At 34.4% G+C, this 21230-nt stretch overlaps 2 protein-coding genes across 2 annotated transcripts in view; one reads left to right on the forward strand and one right to left on the reverse strand.

Annotated features, from left to right (window-relative positions):
- Positions 1-18820, forward strand: part of LOC129269139 (calcium-activated chloride channel regulator 1-like) — a 45150-nt gene extending 26330 nt beyond the window's left edge. The window contains exons 9-20 of the mRNA XM_064105374.1: positions 192-301; positions 1273-1399; positions 5362-5477; positions 6663-6951; positions 7241-7435; positions 8782-9033; positions 9457-9849; positions 10748-10806; positions 12775-12881; positions 13736-13941; positions 14263-14524; positions 14785-18820. Coding sequence (XP_063961444.1) covers positions 192-301; positions 1273-1399; positions 5362-5477; positions 6663-6951; positions 7241-7435; positions 8782-9033; positions 9457-9849; positions 10748-10806; positions 12775-12881; positions 13736-13941; positions 14263-14524; positions 14785-14854 — 2186 coding nt within the window. The 3' untranslated portion in view covers positions 14855-18820. The remainder of the gene's footprint in view (positions 1-191; positions 302-1272; positions 1400-5361; positions 5478-6662; positions 6952-7240; positions 7436-8781; positions 9034-9456; positions 9850-10747; positions 10807-12774; positions 12882-13735; positions 13942-14262; positions 14525-14784) is intronic.
- LOC129270216 (calcium-activated chloride channel regulator 1-like) overlaps positions 18525-21230 on the reverse strand; it is a 30166-nt gene continuing 27460 nt past the window's right edge. The window contains exon 21 of the mRNA XM_064105373.1: positions 18525-20929. Within this exon, the coding sequence (XP_063961443.1) occupies positions 20736-20929 (194 nt within the window). The 3' untranslated portion in view covers positions 18525-20735. The remainder of the gene's footprint in view (positions 20930-21230) is intronic.

Raw genomic sequence — 21230 nt, forward strand, 5'->3', positions numbered from 1 at the left:
GTCTTCATTGATTAGCTATTCTAGTCACCTGATCTATGCAATCAGTGCATCATGGTAAGCCAAGCTAGCTTACATAATAGTTTGCCTTAAAATTTGCCGCTACCAATGAAAGAGGGGAACAGTAGTATTGTACAAACTTACTCATGAGGTAACTGCGAACTGATCTATTCATTACTTTTTTTTTTTAATAGGAGGAGGACCGTTTTCTTATGGTGATAATGATGGCACTGCTAGTCTGACCACTTCTCTAAGTCAAACTGCTCAGAACTGTTTGGGAGACCGTTCCAAAGAACGCGTACAGGTATTTTGGGATGCACGTTATACAATTTAACCTGGAGAAAACCATATGGGGTAATTATTTTGTCACTTTGCGCCTCTCAATGAACCAGTGAACCGATGTTTTGGACGATTATTTTATATATAGGTATGAGAAGAACAAATTCTTGTTCTCCTGCGAGGGTTAGCAGTTTCTTATGATTCTGAAAAGGCATTAGGGTCTAGGCCTAGTTCATTACAAATATGGTACAAGGAACGAATTGTTCTAAATTCTTAGAAATAGTGTTTAATTTCAGAATAGCAGCATGTGCTGAATTGTGAAAGTGTAAAAACCGAAAATGTTTAATGTAGACGCTTATTATTAAAGATTGTGTGATCGATTGTTATATAGTGCGTCCCACAAAACACGAAACCGAGATTTATCGATGATTTATCATAACTTAATCACAAATACAATAGAGAAATGACCTACCATTGTAAAGCTTAGAATCTCCTCTTTCATCTGAAATTACTTAGATTATTTCTCATTCACGCATTAGTGAGCAAAAACAATTTGAAGAGGGGATACCAAAAAGTCATTTGGCGGGCTGTATCTGCATTTATTTAATGAAATTATGAAAATACAAGCATTGTTTCGAGGAAACATAACTTTTTTACTTCGTGACCATTTTTTGTGATTAAGGTATCAAACAAAAGAGCAAATATTGAACTTTTTAGGCATGTGATTTTCTTTTTTAAATTCAGATACCCCGCCAAATGAGTTTTTGGTATCCTTTCTTCAATTTGTTTTTGCTCACTCATGCGTGAATGGGGAATAATCTGATATCAGATGAAAGAGGAGATTTTAAGCTTTACATTGGTAGGTCATTTGTCTATTGTATTTGTGATTAAGTTATGATAAATCTTCGCCCTAATCTCGGTTTCGTTTTTTCTGGGACGCATTGTATAATTATATGAAATACACAGTTCTGAGACATCTTACTTTTCCCCCCAAAGCTTTCCGCCATAGGTGCTACTCTTGGTGACGGAGATGTGAAATCAGGACACATCTATATTGATCCCTCGATAGGCTCTAGGACCCAGTTCATAGTAACTTACACTGAAGGCTCAGATGTCACACCAGGTAATGTGCACATTTATCGTTTGTATTTGATACGTTACTATATTATCGTTACAGCTTATCTAAATTGTGATTCGTCCGCTGTCTTAATTCGTCACGCTAACACAATAAACAGTCCGTTCCAATTCAAAGACTGTTAATATTTTAATGGTAATGTTTATGATATAGTATTTATGAGGCGCCGATTATCTAGTTGCATACTCAATGGTGCACAATACATATTTTACCACGATGAAACGTTATTGTTAATTCATTTTATGCAGAATGTTTAATTGTTGCATGGACATACAATTAATGAAAAAGATATAAACAGGGAAACTATCGATCGACTTCCTGGGAGAGGCCATTTCGGACTTTTCGCAGGACGACCGGAAATGACCTTTACGACGTTAGTTGTTATTTGGAAACCCCATGGTCGCGCCTGGTATCCACTCGTCAATGGAAGTGCCCCCCGGAATTTGAAATCTAATCCCCCATTTCGGGGAAAAGTAAATCATAATGCGCACGGGGCATATGTTCTTCACATAGTGTGCGAGATTGCTTGCCGTTTGTGTAGGAGGAGCCAGCAAAAGACAAAAAAAATCTGTATCGTTTTCAGACAGACTTTGCTGTGCAGATATCAACGCATGCGAAATGGTTTAGCTGAAGAGGTGAATATATGACCAACGGATCTACTTGCCAGCGATCCAGCAATAATCTACGTTAGATGCAATATTGATTCGATGGACTTTAATGATATATATACCTAAGATTTAATTCAGTAAGTTTTTCTGCTCACTTAATATGTATTCGATTTGTTTGAAAAGCCACTTTCTTATGCATGTCATAATACACCATGTAGGCCTAGTGTTTCCCATGACATCTCCAGCCCAGCGGCCGGGGGCATGCTGTGTGAGTAATCGTACGTACGTGAAAGCAGGGGATTTGATCATCTCACAACTTGCGAAAGGCATGCATTGTGTCGGCGCATATGCGTTGATCTCGATGTCGCTGTATAACATACATGTAGCATTAACAAGAATTTTGCACACAAACCGCAGATCTAATGGCGCCGTACTCGAGATTGCGAAAGGTGTGTATTATCACGGAAAGGATACATCAAACGTGGTATTAAATCATCGCGGAAGATCACGACACTAAGCGAGAATGTACACAATGAATGGCAATAATTTATCCCTTACACTCTTTAAAGAATTAAATTTAAAAAATCTCTTATCACTTTTAGACAAAAATATATGAAAGAACCCAATTTTTCGCTAGTATTCAAGGCAAAAACATCCTTCACCATGGGGTTTCGAGGTATTCGGAAAAAAAATACAATTTAGTTGAAAAAATTCAAATAAAGTTTCTCCCGACGGTTTCATTGAGCGGAACGCATTTTTTTATTACTGGGATCCATTTCATAAAACTTGTTACAATAACAAATTTACAGTAACAGTTAAAGTACTGAAATATTTTTATCTGGTTGGCTGATAGTAAATTTGTTTTAGACAATGTATATTATTTTGTTATTATAACACGTCTTTATTAAACGGGATCAAGATTTGCTATGGCAACGCTTATTAGTACGCAGACCAGTCAGTAGGCAGGTTCTCAAAAAGTAGCTTCTTTTATCCAAGTGATGTTCATGACTCGAGAGGTTTTGCATATTTAATTAGCTTGATGTGGACTAAAACACCTTTTTAGCTCATCCGGCCCGAAGGGCCAGATGAGTTGCCGTGCCGTGGCGTCCGTTGTCTGTCGTCAGTCCACAATTTCAAAATGCTTCTTCTTCGCCATTTCAAGTCCGATTTCAATTCTGTTTGCTTTATAATTATGATAGCCCTAGGTGGATATTCAAAACTTCTACACAGAATTTTGAAATTCATTAAATATGCTAATTTATGCGCATTTTTCAAAATTCACAAAAATGCTTCTTCTTTATTTGTTGACCAATTTTGATTTTTTTGCTTCCATCTGGTAGAGCTTCATAAGGTTCACCAAATTTCTACACAGAATTTTGAAATTTTGACTAGAACAATTTTTATGCTAATTTATGCGAAATAAATTTATGCATATTTTTAAAAATTCACATAAAATGCTTCTTCTGCTTTATTTGTTGACCGATTTTCTTCTATCTGGTAGAGCTTTATGAGGTTCACCAAACTTCCACACAGAATTTGTAAATTTGGAGTAGAAAATTATTTATGCTAATTTATGCGAAATTCATAAATCACAGAAAATGCCTCTTCTTTATTTGTTGACTGAATTTCAAAATGCTTCTTCTTCGTCACTTCAAGTCTGATTTCAATTCTGTTTGCTTTTATTATATGATAGCATTAGGTGGGGGATTAAAAACTACTACACATAATTTTGAAACTCATTAATATGCTAATTTATGCATATTTTTAAAAATTCACATAAAATGCTTTTTCTTCTTTAATTGTTGACCGATTTTGATTTTTGTTTCCATCTGGTAGAACTTCATGAGGTTCACTAAACTTTTACACAGAATTTTGACATTTTTAGTAGAAAATTATTTATGTTAATTTATGCGTATTTTTAAAAAATTAACAGAAAATGCCTCTTCTTCTTTATTTGTTGACCGATTTTGATTTTTTGTTCTCCCATCTGGAAGAGCTGCATGAGGTACACCAGACTTGTTCACAATATTTTGAAATTTTGTCTAAAAAATTATTTATGCTAATGTATGCAAAATTTATTCATAAATCACAAAAAATGTTTTTTTTTCTTCATTTGTTGATCAATTTCAATTTTGTTTGCTTTATATGATAGCTCGAGGTGGTGATACAAAATTTCAACACAAAATTTTGAAACTCATTAAATATGCTAATTTATTCATATATTTTCTAAACTCACAAAAAATACTTATTTATTTGTTGATTGATTTTGATTATTTTGTTCCACCTGAGAGCTACATGAGGTTCACCAAGGTTCTATACAGAGTTAAGAAATTTTTACTGGAAAATTATTTATGCTTAATTTATATGAAATTTATTTATAGATCACAAAAAATGCTTCTATGTCATTTCTTCATCAATTTCAATTCTATATCCTCAATTTATGTCACCAATATAATTCACTACAGTGTCAACTGGGCTTAAATTAAAATTGTGTTAAATTTTGTTGCGAGATGCCGGATGAGCTCCACATCATTGATGTGCCAGTTAATTATGTCATTGCTGCTCTAAATATATATCAATTTCATAATTTTGATGTTATTGTAAAGAAGAAAAATCATTCTTTCAGGTTTGAGTTTATTTAAAGATTCGGAAATGTAGGTGAAACCTTTGATCTAAAACAATCTAATAAAGTTCCCGCTCTGTGGTGATATGGATATCATCGAGGCTCAAAATAAAAAGTTTTGCACAATTTGCAAAAGGAAACAGAGGAAGAAAATTCAGTTTTCAGGCCAATTTTCAGGCCTGAAATTAATCTATTCATCAAAATAGTACAAAATTAAACATTTACTTTGTCAAATGGTGCAATTATATCTAATTTCACTTGATGATAAAGAAGGTAAATTCTTAAAAAAAGAAAATCTCACGATTCACTAGATTTTGCAGTATAAATATTTAGCCACGAGATGATTTGGATGAATCTGGCCTATAGGGACCTGCGGTCTGACTGAGACCTCTCCAGCATAAAACATGCATCGATCAGGGGGGGGGGGGTTAGGGGTTGGCAAATTGCGTCTGCCCAACCTACCCCCTCCCCTTAAAATGAAGCATATATTAGGGTATTTCAATTGTAATTTGAACTGATAATCATGTTTATACCATTAATCAATTTGTTACCATATAACCATCATTGTTGTTATCAATACCATTGTCATTATCATGAATATAATTTCTATTACCATCATTGTTATCATTTGTATTTTCCAATACTATTATTACTATCATCATCAACATCATCATCATCATCATACCATGACTGCAATTCTACTGCCCTTATTTATCTAGGAGTTACACTTATCATCACCCAGCCAAGTGGCAAGACTACATCGCCAGGTAGTTCTGAATATAATGACAACGTCCAGCGAAAGGTCATCAACGTTGTAATCGACGGTAAAGCAGAGGTAAATTTGATGTGCTCCCCCCCCCCGGCCCCCGTTACGTATGGGTCTATCTTAATTTGCCATATCCCATTTCCACAGTAAATTACACATTACAGAAAATTTATGACATGTAAATTCAATATACTGACTTAATAATACATGATTTAACTATCTAGAACAATTCTTTATCATCCCGACATTAAAGGGGAATCCAACCCAAATGAAAAATCAGACAAGTTGATAGGTGAAAGTTTGAACAATATTGGACAAACAACAAGAAAGTTATGAATTTTTAAAAGGTGTAAATCACAATACCCATGGAGACTTCAAATTGGCCGCATATGGGATGTCATAGTGATGTAAGGCAAGGACTACTCTTTTGTGTACTCCAATACATATTATGGCTAAAATGTCATTTTTCCTGAAAGTTTTATTTCAAATTATATTTTTCTTTCATGAGGACATAAAACAATATACTACCTGGGTTACATTTAGATTACTGCCCCAGGGGAATGGGTACTTAGGAGAAAACCACAAATCCCTGATAATAAAGTACATGGCCTATGGGAAAGTTGTCCTTGCCTCTTGTCATAATTTACTTCCCCAGTTGCCAATTTGAAATCTACATAGTATTAGTGATCTCAATTTTAAAACAGCTATAACTTTCTTATTGCATGTCCGATTTCTTTCAAACTTTCACCATTCTATGTTTAATTTATTTTTCTCCATCCCAACACAACATTTTATGGCCAAGGCTGGATTCCCCTTTAAGACCGCAAGTAATGATCCAGCACAAAACGCCATATTAACAAATAAAAGAGTGTACTGAATAAATAGATATAATAAATATCATCATTTGCTAGAAGGAGGAATAAATTGCGTAACTAATGATTTGTTTGAGTCATTTTTGATTGCTTGATTGTTATGATTATGCAGCTGTTCCTACTCTTTTGATCAGTTTCGAATTTTATGCAAGTTTTTTTAATATTATTTTTAAGGACCTTGATGTAAAACTGTTTTTATGCTGATCTTGTGTTTTAGAGAATAAATATATTTCAATAAAATATGTCAATCATACATGATGCTTTCCTTCCTTAAATCAACGGGTGTATACAAATTTACATAAGGTCTGCGTTATCACAAAGCAGGAATTTTCATTTCCCAAAAATGTACACCATATTTCTCTACCCTTCATTTTTTATACAGACTGGCAAATGGTTTTATCGAATTGAAAACGTGTACACTGGCCCTCAGTCTGTTACATTTTCCGTCTTCTCCACACCAAATCTCGAAGATGTAGAAGAAGGGAATGTTATCAATGTGAAGTCCTACACCAGCACCTCGATCTTAAACCAATCTGAAAATTTAAAACCACTATTCACTTACGCTGAGATCACCCAAGGGTCCATGCCGGTTATAAATGCAACCGTCAAAGCAAGCGTGGAACGACCAGGAGGAGATATTATGACATTTGATCTTCTAGACAATGGTGCAGGTAAAATTTAAGTTCTATTTTCGTTCCCTGAAGCAGTTGCTACATATAACCAGTGACTCCATAACTCAAAGGCTAGATCTGATTTCTCCATATCTTACATCAGTGCATGCTGCCACCAAACTTTACATCAGTATTTTGTTTTGGTTGTTATAAGTTAGCTTTCGTTAAAGTCAATTAAACTTGTCCTTCCCTTTGTAGAAATCTTGTTCTTATGCGACTCAATTTAATTTTCTAATATGCATTGTGATTTGATTTTATGATATTTTTGAGTTTGATTATTCTTTTAAAGGTGCCGATATCACTGCAAATGATGGTGTGTACAGCCGATCATTTGTTAACTACACTGGGGAAGGTTACTATGGTATCGGAATCACAGCAGAGAACGATGGCAATGCTGTTGTCTTGACGGATTCAGTAGGGTCTTCAGCCACGCCCTTTATCAACATCACAGACGATGGAAAGGTGGTCTCTGATGCAACTATAGGTATAGGATATAATTTGATTTATTTTCGACTTATTAAAAAAACCATATGAACCGCCTTATCGGTTGCCAAGGTGAATATAAATTAATATATCACATTATCATTTTTGTTTTTATTTTGTATCGCAAACCTCCTCAAGATCCCTCCGTTCATCATTTACAATGCAGTTAACTCCTGGACCGCGAACTTCTACAAAATATGGTGACCGTGCTTTTTCTTCTATTGCCCCTTCTCTTTGGAACAAGTTACCCTCTCACATGCATAGTGCCAAGTCCGTCAGTCAGTTTAAGGACCTGCTCAAAACATACCTTTTCAATCAATGAATTCCAGTTGTGGGTCGGTCATTGCAGGTGCACACCAGGTTTAGTTTTAATCTGTTAGTATTTTTCTCTCTCTCTCTTAATGATTTTGTCACACTTTGAGTTATTATTATGCCCATTGAATTTTTTTCCCATGTAAAGTTAGATTCAGAACACAGCGCGCTTAGAAACGCCCGTATTAAGCGCCCTATAAATGTTTTGTATTATTATTAAAGTATACAGTCTTTAGGGCAGTGTCATGGACCTTTCCCTATTGTGATAGCCGTTATACATCGTGTTAAAAGAATAGCCATTCTCCCTCTAAAATACTATACATGCTAACCCGCATTCATGATGTACGAATGTGAAATGATTTGAGGGAATAATGATTACATAGTTTAACATTTTCTTCTATCTTACTCTGAATAAGAATATATTTTTTCGTGTTTAATTGAGTCTTATATGAGTTCGTATTTAAACAAGACGTGATACAAGAAGGGTTACTCTTTTAAACGGCGAGGTTTTATTATTTATTTTAATGCAGCGTAAGCGCTACACGAGACGAGCAACATCCTCCCCTTCCAGAAGAACTTTGATAATTATGATTATAATTATATTAACATTGTTAAGAATTTTTTCAAGAAAAGTAATCGTAAGAATGACAATGCTGGTAATCATTGCAAAATTAACAAATCTTCAAATAGAAAAGCTTTAAATCAACAATAGTTTCATGATGTTTCTAACCATCTTTAAGGGAATGCGTGTACATGCATACAAGTATGATAAAGACGGAAGTGTTCGAGGCAAAATCATTATTTGATAAATCATGAATAGAAAATTTTCTCCGCAGACTTAACGAAAACTACCAGCTAACTTGGATATGTTTTTTTTAATTGATATCATAAACAGAGAATCACTTCATGATATTTGTCTATAGATTGATAACCAAAAAGCTCATCATGTACTTTTAGAAGACAAGTCACTTCTCGATCAGTACATTTTATGCGCCTGTCACGTAAATCATTTTTGGATATGTTCATCTAATCTAGGTAACTACACCATGCGACTTCCTGGAGACCAAATATTCGATAACTTGGTGTTGGAGAAAGCGGCGCCCTTTACCAGAAGCTCGTCAGCCGGTTCGACCAATGTCCCGACTCTTCCACCGAATTTTACACCGGGCCAAGATCAGTTCCCACCAAACCGAGTCCATGATCTTCGGGTTAAACTGACATCTCTTAATGATTCGTCCGTGGTTCTTACCTGGACTGCACCGGGGGATGATCTAGATACGGGAACTGGTAAAAAGAATACCTCTTCAACCTTTTTTAATAATTAATTTATCATACTTTGGAGCGTTCTAGTCAAGTGGATTAATTATTCTTCGGATGTTGAAAAGGAAGGTCGTAGGTTGGCCATGGGTATTTTTCTTCAGCAAAGAAATTGATCCACATTTTGCTGCTCTCAACCTAGAGGAGGTGAATGGGTACCTGGCAGGAATATGCGAAAATGTGAAAATGGCAAACCTAGAATATGTACGCATAAATCATTAAGAACATTTTAAGTTTAAAAAAATCAAAATGAAATCCTTTAAATTCATGTTAATAACAAAACTCTCATTTCATGGATGTTCACACCATGTTAATCGGAAAGGTTTATAAGTATCGTGCTACTTCTCTCTACAATTTGCTCATGTTGTTTTCTTACTCGTTTTCTTCATAAAGCTATTTCCTATGACATCAGACTATCACATTCTTCAGCGTTGATTTCGACCAATTTTTCTGATGCAACCCGAGTGGAATTCCATCAGCTTCTGAAAGGGAACATGTCAAGGCCCAAACCGTTTGGATCGGTAGAAGAATACGTGATCAGGATTGAGGACGTCCCAGGTGTCACATCATTCTCGTACGCATTTGCTCTCCAAGCCACGGATGACGCGGGTCTGACTAGTCCAGTTTCTAATGTCGTGATGGCAACATTCAGGAGGGTGATTCCTACAACACCTGCCCCAACCGTTGGTCCATGCGATGGCATGCTGTGTCATAATGGAGGCACTTTGAATGAAAGTAGCTGCTCATGTTTTTGCTCAGATCAGTCACAGGGGGAGAATTGCCAATGTAAGTCTCATTCACTCTACTATGGTTTAGGATGAATCCAAAATGGGACTGGCTATATCAACCTGTACTGAATTCAATCAACTTTAAACATGTTAAACACACTGAATGGTTTTATTGTTAACCTGGTTTGAGACCAAACTCTAAAAGATATGCGGTTGACAGGAATGTTCAAAGAGTTCCATAGAAAACAAATAAGTAAAGAAGTGTGGTTGGTTATAGGTCCAAAGTCAATTTTAAATTTCAGCCCAAAAAAGTTTGGTCTCATAGTTCGATAGCTATACATCCATTATTCTTTATATAGTCCCACTAGAATTTGAGTTTTCTATTTTTTTATAGTTCATTTAATCTAACCCTGATTGTTATCATCTGTTCATTTAACTCATTTTTCATTTGATTGTGGCCTGTGACAATCCCCTAATACAGGTGTATTCTTTGCAGGGGCCGCGAAAACGGGAGCTGGGTTGCTTCAGGCACCCAGCCCCCACTTTTTCAATAAACATGTTCGTGCAAAACGTTAAATGGCTATCTGATTTTGACTTGCATGGTTAGCCCCCCATCCCCTTACATTCAAAACCACTTTGCAGCCCCTGCTTTGAATTTGGATATTTCATTTTTCCATGTCCAAAATGTTGGACTTATTTGTATGATTTACACTGATATCCTACAAACTAAACATGTTTATATATATATATATATATGTATATATACAACGCTTTTTAATATTTGAACTCTCCAATAGTTGTTTAATAGTTTAAAGTGTTTAAAATCTTAAATGAATTAGCATGACTCTTTTAACTGTTACAAATATTACTGTAAAAGTCATATGGTAAACGTAAAAAAAATGGAAAGGGCGTTTTTTCTGTTTATTTATTACACATCACGGTGTTATCTTCTTTAGATGTGAAGTCACAACTCAGAAATGGAGTCCAGATCGATCTTCGTGGGAACACTGCTCAGGTACATAGGCCCTAATAAGTTTTTACCAAACCTTTTTCAGGAAGGCCCGTATTATACTCTACGCTTTGGGTGTGTGAGTTTATATGTGTGTGGCAGTGGGTACACACTTTGTGAGGATGAATGCATGTAGCCTATAATCAGTGTTGCCATTTTGGGATTTTCATCACCAAATTTTGAAATTTTTTTGATATTTAAAAGCTTTGGGAATTATAAAAAAACCATATGGGGATTAAAATTTGGGGATTTTTTCGTTCATTTTGAGGAGATTTTTGAAGGTTTTTTATTCATAATATAACGCGAATAGTAAACGGTCTACTGTAGATAGTTAATGCCATTCGGGGGTATTAACTCTATGGCTAATGCATGTAATGTCATGTCCTCCGCAATTTAGCCAATGAATCCAGTACACTGTCTTACTTGTACGATGCAATGGTAGTGTGCCCGATCGACATTGCATCAAAACCTAAAAAATATAAAAAATAAAAATCTGCCGCGATGTGAGCATATGAGGTGCATTAGCTACTTTTGGGCAATAACCATGATATCAGTCCTAACTTTTTAGCATATTGTTGTGAATTGAAAAAAAAATGGGGATTTTTAAAGTGCCTGTGGGGGGATTTCTTCAGCTTGGACCTTGCAACACTGCCTACAATACACGCACAGTCCGGAAGAAATATGTGGTCACAACCTGGAATGAATGGGAATGAAGCAGTAACATGCATTCAAAAGTGATTGCTATTGTTTGCTTTGTGACATGATGGTATCAATTTCCAAATGACATAGTATATATAAAGTAATTGATTAACAATTGGGATTTAATAAACAAAAACAAAAATAGTATGCACATACCAGGAATGATTTAGATTAGTGAAAATGCTGAGCCAATATTTCAGAACGATGTCCTTTAATTTCTAGTTCCTTTCGCTTCGTTCCATTCTTAGATTTGTAAATAAATAAATACATACATACACACGCACACACACACACACACACATATATATATATATATATATATATATATATATACATGTATATATATATATATTGTATGTCTTAAAAAATAGATGAAGCATGTTAGTTAAACGTGAAAATAAGCAATTTAGATAATTGACATCGATTTATTTATGAGACATATTCATGAATACTGGATTTGAGCCAATAATTATTTCAAACAAAGTCCGTAACGAAATCTAAAAGCAAATGGGTTTATATAAACCTGCATTAACTTAGACCACACTCTTAAAAATGTTGGGCAACATACGGTCCACACAACAATTGGTTAAAACTTTATCCAATTCTGGGTAGTTTTACACCAATAATGTGTGCTTTGGGTGAAAACTACACAGTATTGGTGTAAAACTACCCAGAATTGGATAAAGTTTTAACCAATTGTTGTGTGGACCGTATGTTGCCCAACATTTTTAAGAGTGCATATTTTTATGGATTGCCAGTTGTCAACTCATTCACCAATTAAAATTATTTTGATCCTGCTGCGAAGAGTTGTAAACAAAAATAACTGTGAATTTGGGAAGAGTAGGAAAAAACAAAAACTATATCATGAATTTAAAAGAATCAATTGATACATTAAATTGCCACAGATGTGGAAGAGATGTAAAAGTCCGATATTCCATAGAAGTGTGGTTTAAAATTCTAGTTTGACTAGAGTTAAGCCTAGCTAGGTTTGATGTTCAGAATACCGCTCAATGCTTCCAATTTCCTGGTAAGATTTCCTTTACAACATATCCTCAACATGTCTTTTCACGAACTATCAAACATATGTTTAGGTTGTGTGGTTTTATTTTTGTCTCATGTAGGCCTATCTAGTAGTACATACAAAGTCAACAATATGCTTATTAATAAATCATAATCTCACGTTGTTTCCCTATGTAATTATGTTTGTATTTACTTTAAATTACATGTCGTTGGACATGTTTACATACTTTATGCTTCCGGGAAAAATCTCTCCAGTGGACGGACATTGTGGCTCCTCTACTCGAATCAGTGACACAACAGCTCAACATATTCTGCAACAGTAATTTCGCCGTCTGCTGCCAAGGCAGGGCAAATATTTCCAGGTATACAACCATTTTGAATGGATTTTTCGTCACAATATATACCGAGTACATGAAATAAAAATATGAATAATATCTTACTGCAGTTGTATCAGTAAATTGCCACTTTGTCTACACTCGCTTTGTGTACTTTTCATTGATTTCTTCCCAGTTGGTCTCATCACATTTTGCCTACAACAATCTAGGCTTATCAAACTTTTATCCACTTAGCCCCCTTGGTCTATCAACTCTGTCTCTCTAAGATTAACGAATCATGAAATTTAACCATCTGGACATTAGGCAAAATAGCAGCTAGCTCAAGTGGCACTTAGACCAGATTGATCGTAGACCAGATCGTTTTAGCCCGTGTGAATTTAGATGATTTAATTAATTCACTCATTTATTTAGTAATCAATTAATTTATTCATTCATTTATTTATTCATATTCCACAAATCATTACAGTATATTTCGTGATTAATCATTTCAATTAGAAAAAATACTTCTTCAGAGAATTAGACCAAATGATTGGCTTTAGACCAAATGGATATACACAGTTGTATCATTCAACATTAATAAAATTTAACGTGTTGAATGTAAACATTTCATTTATATCAGAATTTTTAATGGGCCGACCCCTCCCCCCTTCCCCCTCACCATATTGTTGGCAAGGCGAATAAAAAATACACCGAGCAAAATGAGGTAGGAGGGCACAGACAGTATTAGAATAACACTTTTATAATTAGAACACAACTATTTTGTTTCTTATTCCTTTTAATGATCAATTATACGATTATGTAAAGTTTGCTAACTTGGATTAATAATAGACGGGATAATTATGATAAACGCATATATTCTTAAATGCTTTTGCAATTGGCAGTGAAACTACGAGGATCGTGTTTGTGACGGGAAGTGATGTCAAGCTTGCTGACGGATATCCGGTTATCAAAGGACCGGCAGATGATGGAGAATTGTGCTCGTTTGTTGTGTATGCTCTTAAAGCTGCTAAAGATATTTGTTCTGACGCTTCGGGAATACTGTCAAAATGGAAAAGAGAAGTCAGATCAAATATCAAGAGACGATCCGGTCAGTATTCTCATTTTTTCATGAATGCGGGGAGATATTATTCTAAGAATTGTGTAGTGTGAAAAACGTCCAAAATTATTGGTTTACATCTTTGCTTAAGACTGGATGTACATAACCAATCTAGAAATTAAATTTCACCAACAAGAAATATTTGAAGAATATTATGTGATTTCCACACCGTTCAAACATAAATTGCATCATCTAAACTGCTTCAGGTGAAAATAGTGCATGAAGGCAAAAATTCAGTGTATCTTGTCCTAACATTCACTCATAAATTCAGAAAGACTGGTGAGTTCCATTGCTTTTAACATTTCATTTCAGTCGAGCCTACGTTCGTCTCTCAAGATCTGTTGTTTGAAGCCATTTTGAGTGGCCGTCTAGCCATATCTACCCACCTTGCAAACGCCTCATCAGGGGATATCTCTATTGGTAATATTACCCTGCCTGTCGTAGAGGATGATACTGTTCCAACAGAGAACAAACCACAGGGATCAGGACTTTCCGCAGGCATTATTGTCATTATCTGCATTTTGATCATCTTGATTACCATTTTTCTTCTGGGAGTCGCTTATTACTACAAAAGGTAAATGCCGAGTGATGTATAAGTTTTTATTGTTATCAATTTTGCTTAGCTTTATTGCACTAAATGCATCGAGGGCTTTTAGTCTTTGTTGATACTTAAAACTGCCATAAATGAAGTTTAAACGCTTGGTATTTTTTAGGTCTTTATTCAGATTTCTATCAACATTCTGTTGTTAATTTGATTCATTCGTATTCATCTTATAATAAATCAATCGATCGCTTTACTGAATATTTTATTGACTTTATTTCATTTGTAATTAGGCACAGGTTGAGGAAGGACCCTTCTTACCACGTTGCAAGGAAATCTGATCTCGAAGAAGGTCAAGAATAGGTGTAATATCCTTGTAAAAACTGGGAATCTTGATCAACAATTCAAGGAGGTCCGACATGCAGGTTATCATCGTAAAAGATGAGTGTTGATGAAGGGAAGGGCCTCTCCATCAGTACACAACATATGGCAAGATTCTTTTCCGTTTTACATCCTTTCTGCATCCGTATGTGCAGTGGGACCAAGCCTTTACCTACTTCTATGTGTCATAATATCGCAAGGTAATAAACGATCATTGAAATCGTTTTCATAGAGACCTTGTAGCCGTTTATATGCGTACCTACCCATACATTAAAAAAACACAGTTTATTATTTTTATATAGCACTGTTAACTGTAAGAACTTAAAGTTAGTTAAAACATCTTAAACAAGTGTTTAGAATTTTTAACAACCATGCTTAATTTATTGAAGATTTGGTATTAAAAGTTTTGTTCAAGATTTTACCAACTACTGTAGTACTGTAACTGTAAATCTCTTATACTAAACAGCGATGTATAAAATTATAAACCGCGTTTTCACTTTGCATAGGGAAGCAGAGAAGGGTTTCCGTTTTAACACTCTGAAAGAAATATTGTCGTGCAATAGATGTTGCAAAAATGAATGACCTTTAATTCACATCCGAATCTCAAGATTAACTCCTGTAACATACAAATAAAAACAAGATTAGCTACTGTAAATACGCGAAAAGGGATATATTTTCAGTTCTATTTTCGTATGCATGTAGCTGTCAAGAATACAATTTAAGTCTGGGTAAACATATACATGTAGTGCACACATCACAATAGCACATTAGATTATAATAAAGACGGAAAACCCATACAAGTCGAGTAGAAGTGCGACATGTATTACACAAAAATAATTATTCCAACTTTTACAGCTTTGGTCATGATAGGACGATACAATATACATGTATAGTAAATCATCATACTGATTCAATTATAGCCTCATTTGTCTTTTGTTTGGAAGAATATGAGAAATAGCCTTATGAATATATTCTTAAGACATTTATATTTGAATAACATAATCCAAGATATATTTATTTTTTACACAAACCAAGATTTGATTGGTATTTCATAGATACTCCTTTTATTTTTGTATCAATATGTTGCTTCAATACTGAACCTTCATTATTAAGCTACGCTTTCCAGGAGATTCTCATTTCATTATGTTGTATTATATTTCTCCTTTGTAATTTTCTTGAAAATTTGAAATGAAATGATTTCTTAATCAATAAATTATATCAGAAACTAGTTTCCATGTTTATGAAATATACTATGAATCACGGAATAGAAATTGTATTTGAGTATATAAAACGTACACAATAATATTTGTGATTTTGTAAATTTATAGGAGATCATATACACTATCTACAGCTCTTAACATGGATTTTACATGTAGTACCAGCTTTAAAATGTGTATTTTTTAATGAAAAAATAATCAAATCTGATCTGAGCCTGAACACACAAACATCAGCCCGATGAGACATACTTTGAAGTGACAAAATATAAAGTCTAACATTTTATTCAATTAGTGTATATATAGTATTGATTGTAAATATTATTCATTTGCATTGGATCTTTTTATACAACATGGTTTTATCAGGGATCTTACGTTGCAATTTTTGTTGTTAGAAAAAAATGCAATATAAAACAATTCATACATTACAAAAACAAAAAATACAACCATTACGAAACAAAAAAATATAACCATTATGAAACAAAATAAATCACAATTTCAGCGTTGATGGACTTCAAAGAATTTACCAGCAAACTGCCATTCTTCTTATCGTTAATGAATGCCAGTCAATTTAGTGCTACAGTGTGCCATTTAACGTGAATTGTATATTAGGCGATTGCTTTTAAGTTATTATTAAATTAATACATTTTAACGTTTCTACATCCGCTCTGCTACCTCAAGACATAATTATGCAGGTATGTTCATTACTTAACCCTAAATAGACTGCATAGGCTATTTCGACGCCTAAGAAGACTGGGGGCTGATTCAGCCCCCCTTATCTCGGCCGTCAATCGCGCGATCGCGACGAAAATCGGCACGCGCGTTACCCATGACATTATCTACAAAACTATAATATCAAATGCTGTGAAAAATCTCATTGCTCATTAATTATGTTAATTTATGCATAAAATCATAAGTTTGCTCCAATTAATAAAATAATGCCTCTAAAATGCTAATTTGTATTTCACATACTCTAGATAGGCATCTGATCAAATTTATGTTTCAAAAATTTCAACATCACATTCATTTTCTTATGTATTCTATCGTTTTCTAAATATCCTATGTATTTTCTATGTTTTTCGACGTTTTTTTTTTTTTTTTTTTTTTCGATGCATTTTCGATGGATTTAATTTTGACCATGAACAAGATCAAATTAATTGATATTAAGCAGTAAAATAAAAAATAATGAAACATTTTATGAATTTTGGCTAAAAACACTAATGCATTGGATTTGTACACAACTTCACGTTTTTGAGTAATTTTGGGTTTGCATGCACTTACGAAATGTTGCGTGATTTCGGAACCGCGTATCCGGGGATCACAATTTTGGTCTCAAAAGTTGCGCGAGACTTGAAAGAAAACAGCGAGCGACGCGGTCAAAAACTTCCGAGCGGCGGATTTATCACGAAAATGTCGAGGGGGGCTGAATCAGCCCCCCCCCCCCGTCTTCTTAGGGTTAATGATATCTCAGACAATGAGTAAAAAGAGATTAAGCCTCCACAAAACAAAGATTGTCTACATTCTTTCAACAAATATTTCAATAAATTGGAAGTGTCATGAGTTCCACGCACGTTTAAACGTGTAGACAAGGATGCATTGATCTATGAATTCCCTTCAATCCGTTCATAGTATCTTTATTTTATTTTCCTCATCATGATTCAACAGAGGTATTTCGATAATTATTGACACTGATGAAAAATATGAATGTCTAAAAATGAATGTCCAAAATGAATGTCTAAATATGAATTTCCCCTTCAAACACCCTGCCCAAGGACGGATTATACAATAAAACATTTTGAATATGTTGTTGCCGTCTTGTTTAATTCGCTCCCTTGTGATATAAAAAAATGCACATCCCCCATGCATTAAAAAAATCACTGTAAATCATTCAAATTCTGACTGTTACACTGAATAACTTGATGTAATGATTCCATGATGCTTGTTGATTCACGTTGTATGTATAATGTATTATGTTTTACTTGATTATATGTTACCTACATTGAATTGCTATGATGTTGAGTTTTTTTTTTTATTGCAGGGCGCATTTGTAAAGCAGTTTGAATAACTGAACATTTGTTTTAGTATATTAGCATATATTAGCATATCAATGCATTTATGGGCATGCACCTTCTAGATTGTGTAATGAAATCGAAATGTATTTTGACAGACATGGCATCAATACTAGAAATTACAACTCCTTAAGCGCAGTCTTGCCAAAACCCAATAAGGAAATTTTTAAACTCTCATCCAAATATGCTGCTATAAAAGTCTGGAACTCTTTGCAAACATCAACGCAAAATATCCAATCCCTGCAATCTTTTAAACGTGTATATAAAGCTGCTTTTTTTAACTAATGTCAGTTTTCTTCTTTTTATCAATTGTTACCTTACCTCCTGAATATTGATTTTGTCTAAATTCGACATTTTTTTTTTTTTGGGGGGGGGGGTGAATTATTAATATATACTTTGTTTGTTACTTGTAATTCTTTTAGATTACTATGTTATTTTTTTGTAGCTTTATATCATAAATTCCCTTGTCATTTTGTTAAATTGAATTGTATTTGTTATTTTTAATCTGATGATTTTTGTATATTTAGTTTTTTAACCTGTTGTATCAGGACCATGATGTAAAACAGCTGTGCTGATCATGTTTTTTTATCCTGTATAAATAAATTCAAATAAATAATAATAAACAGGCCTACCCTGCAGTATAAAATAAAGAAAACATATATTGACCAATCGCTTTCATACATCCATTAATTACAGATATATTCTCAGCTATAGCCCATGGTTATGGCCGTATGCAGTGGAGAGGGCGGGCTGAGGGCATTAGCCTTCCCCAGAAATTTTGGAAACCCTTTTCATGATAATTTCCACAAAATTCCTTTAATCTCAATATGATAATGTATAGTGATTGTGCCCCCATGGCAAGTTAAGTCGCTTCGATCCCTCACTTTTTAAGTTTCCTCGATTTTTTTTACACGTCTTGCCCTCACCCCAGAAACAAAAAATATGCGTGACTATGTTTATGATGGTTGTGGAATATGTATTTGTACATTCTCCTTGACTTTTGTGTCAATCCAAATGAATGTCTTGGACTTGTTACAATATAGAGTTATCAAATATTTAGAGTGGCAACTAATCACGTGATATTCCACTATAACATATATTTGGCAACATATATTTCAATAAAAAGCATAGGCGGATCCAGGGGGGCTCGAGGGGCCCGGCCCCTCCCCCCCCCCCCCCTATTGGCGGAGCAAAAAAAAAAAAAAAAAGGCGAAAGAAAGAAAAAAAAGATAAAGAAGGGAAAGAGAGGAGAAAAAAGAAGGGGAAACATGAGAGGAAGACGAGTGAATAAAATAAGATGAGCTAGGGGAAGGCTTAAAAGATAATTAAGAAAATCTTTCATGTCACTATATAGAATTTTCGCTCGCGCTTCGCGCTTGCATTGCTTTTTAGGGGATTTACATATCTTGTTCAATATGGAGTTTAAATATCAAGTTTGAAGTCAATATACAAAACATATTTCATCTCGAAAATCGAACTTTCATTATTTTGTGTGATTTACAAATTGATTTTTAAAAAGTGCTTTGTAAAAATGCCAGTTTTATGGTCTGATTATTAACATTTTCTGATCGCGCTGCGCGGTCGCAAATTTTGATTTATCAGGTAACTATTTCGTGTATTCCATAAAGTTTTCAAAATATCCCTTTTCAGGACTGATTGTCAAAACTTGAAAACGTATCAGCTAGCGCTGCACACTCGTATTTTGATTGGCGAGTTATGTATGTCTCAATATTGATTATACAAAAAACTACTTAAAATCCCCTTTTCATGACAGTGTATAAAAGATTTAGGCTCGCAATTTGCGCTCGAATTAATGGATAATAATATATTAACTGATGCATCCTATTTATAATTACAAAAGTGCTTGATATGTTCAGTTTTTAGGCCATCATATCATCAGATTTCGCGCCCTCATTAGGCATTAATGAATAGGATGTTAATTTAATAATTGAATTGTCCCTTTTGCTTCATCTCGCGCTTGACAAGAGGAATAGGAAGACAGTCTTCATTTTCATAATTATGATGACATGTCCTAAGGACATTATTATTATCCAGTTTCAGATCACAATATCAAAAATGTTCTGCTTCGCGCTCGCATTATATAAATAAGGATTATGATACTATATATTTATGTTGATTAATAAGAATAAAGCTAAAAAGTAACGATTAGGACTACCCCTTCAAAGAAACCAAAAATCATCTTCGAGCGGCCGATCGGGGAAAATATGGCTGAAAAAAAATTCCGGCCCCCCCCCCCCCCCCTATTGGCGAAGGCTGGATCCGCCCCTGAAAAAGTCATTACATTTTAATACGTCCGTATTGTAAGATGGATAGACGACTGCATGCTTGCAGCCTAGGATTAAACAACATGGAATATAACTGCAAATAACATATATAAACTTTACATTGTTTTAACTTTTTAATTCAATGCTAAATCGTATACTAAGTTTGTTAAAATCTTTCGAAATAAACCGAATGCGAACTGAATGTCAATATTGAAATCACGGTCAGTTTCGTGCACATAGTGTCAGAATCAGTGGTTTTATCTGAATGTGCTATTGATTAGTCGTAGAGGAAATTTCACATTTCGTATGGTCTATGGTAAATCGACATCGGGTATGATTCCATTCGGTAAATATTTTCTCCTGGATCATTTAGATGTCGCAATTGACTACCATCAGGCTTTCGACGTGAATTGACAGGATTGATTCGTAAATGAGGTCTTTCGCTGATCGTGGATATATTCCTTCCCGTAGGGTCTTCGCCAACGAATCCTTGTGGGAGTAAAATGAGTGCAAATAAAAAAAGAGAAGGGGGAGGAAAAACGATATAACTAAACATGAATATATTATGTGATAAGAAGGGCGGCGAAAATAAACACGGATAAAGCAGGAAGATCACGTTAGCCATATGATTATAAATGATTGGAAAAATTGTACGTGATCTGAGACCCTTTGCAAAACAAGTTGTGTTTGATTGCAACTTGAAAATCAAGCACATGTATGCTATAATAATAAGCGCATTTCATTGGTTGAACATCAAGTTGCGATTTATTTTACGTTTAATCGCAACTCT

Source organism: Lytechinus pictus, chromosome 10, assembly GCF_037042905.1.
Source record: "Lytechinus pictus isolate F3 Inbred chromosome 10, Lp3.0, whole genome shotgun sequence".
In the NCBI taxonomy this organism is placed as follows: Eukaryota; Metazoa; Echinodermata; class Echinoidea; order Temnopleuroida; family Toxopneustidae; genus Lytechinus; species Lytechinus pictus.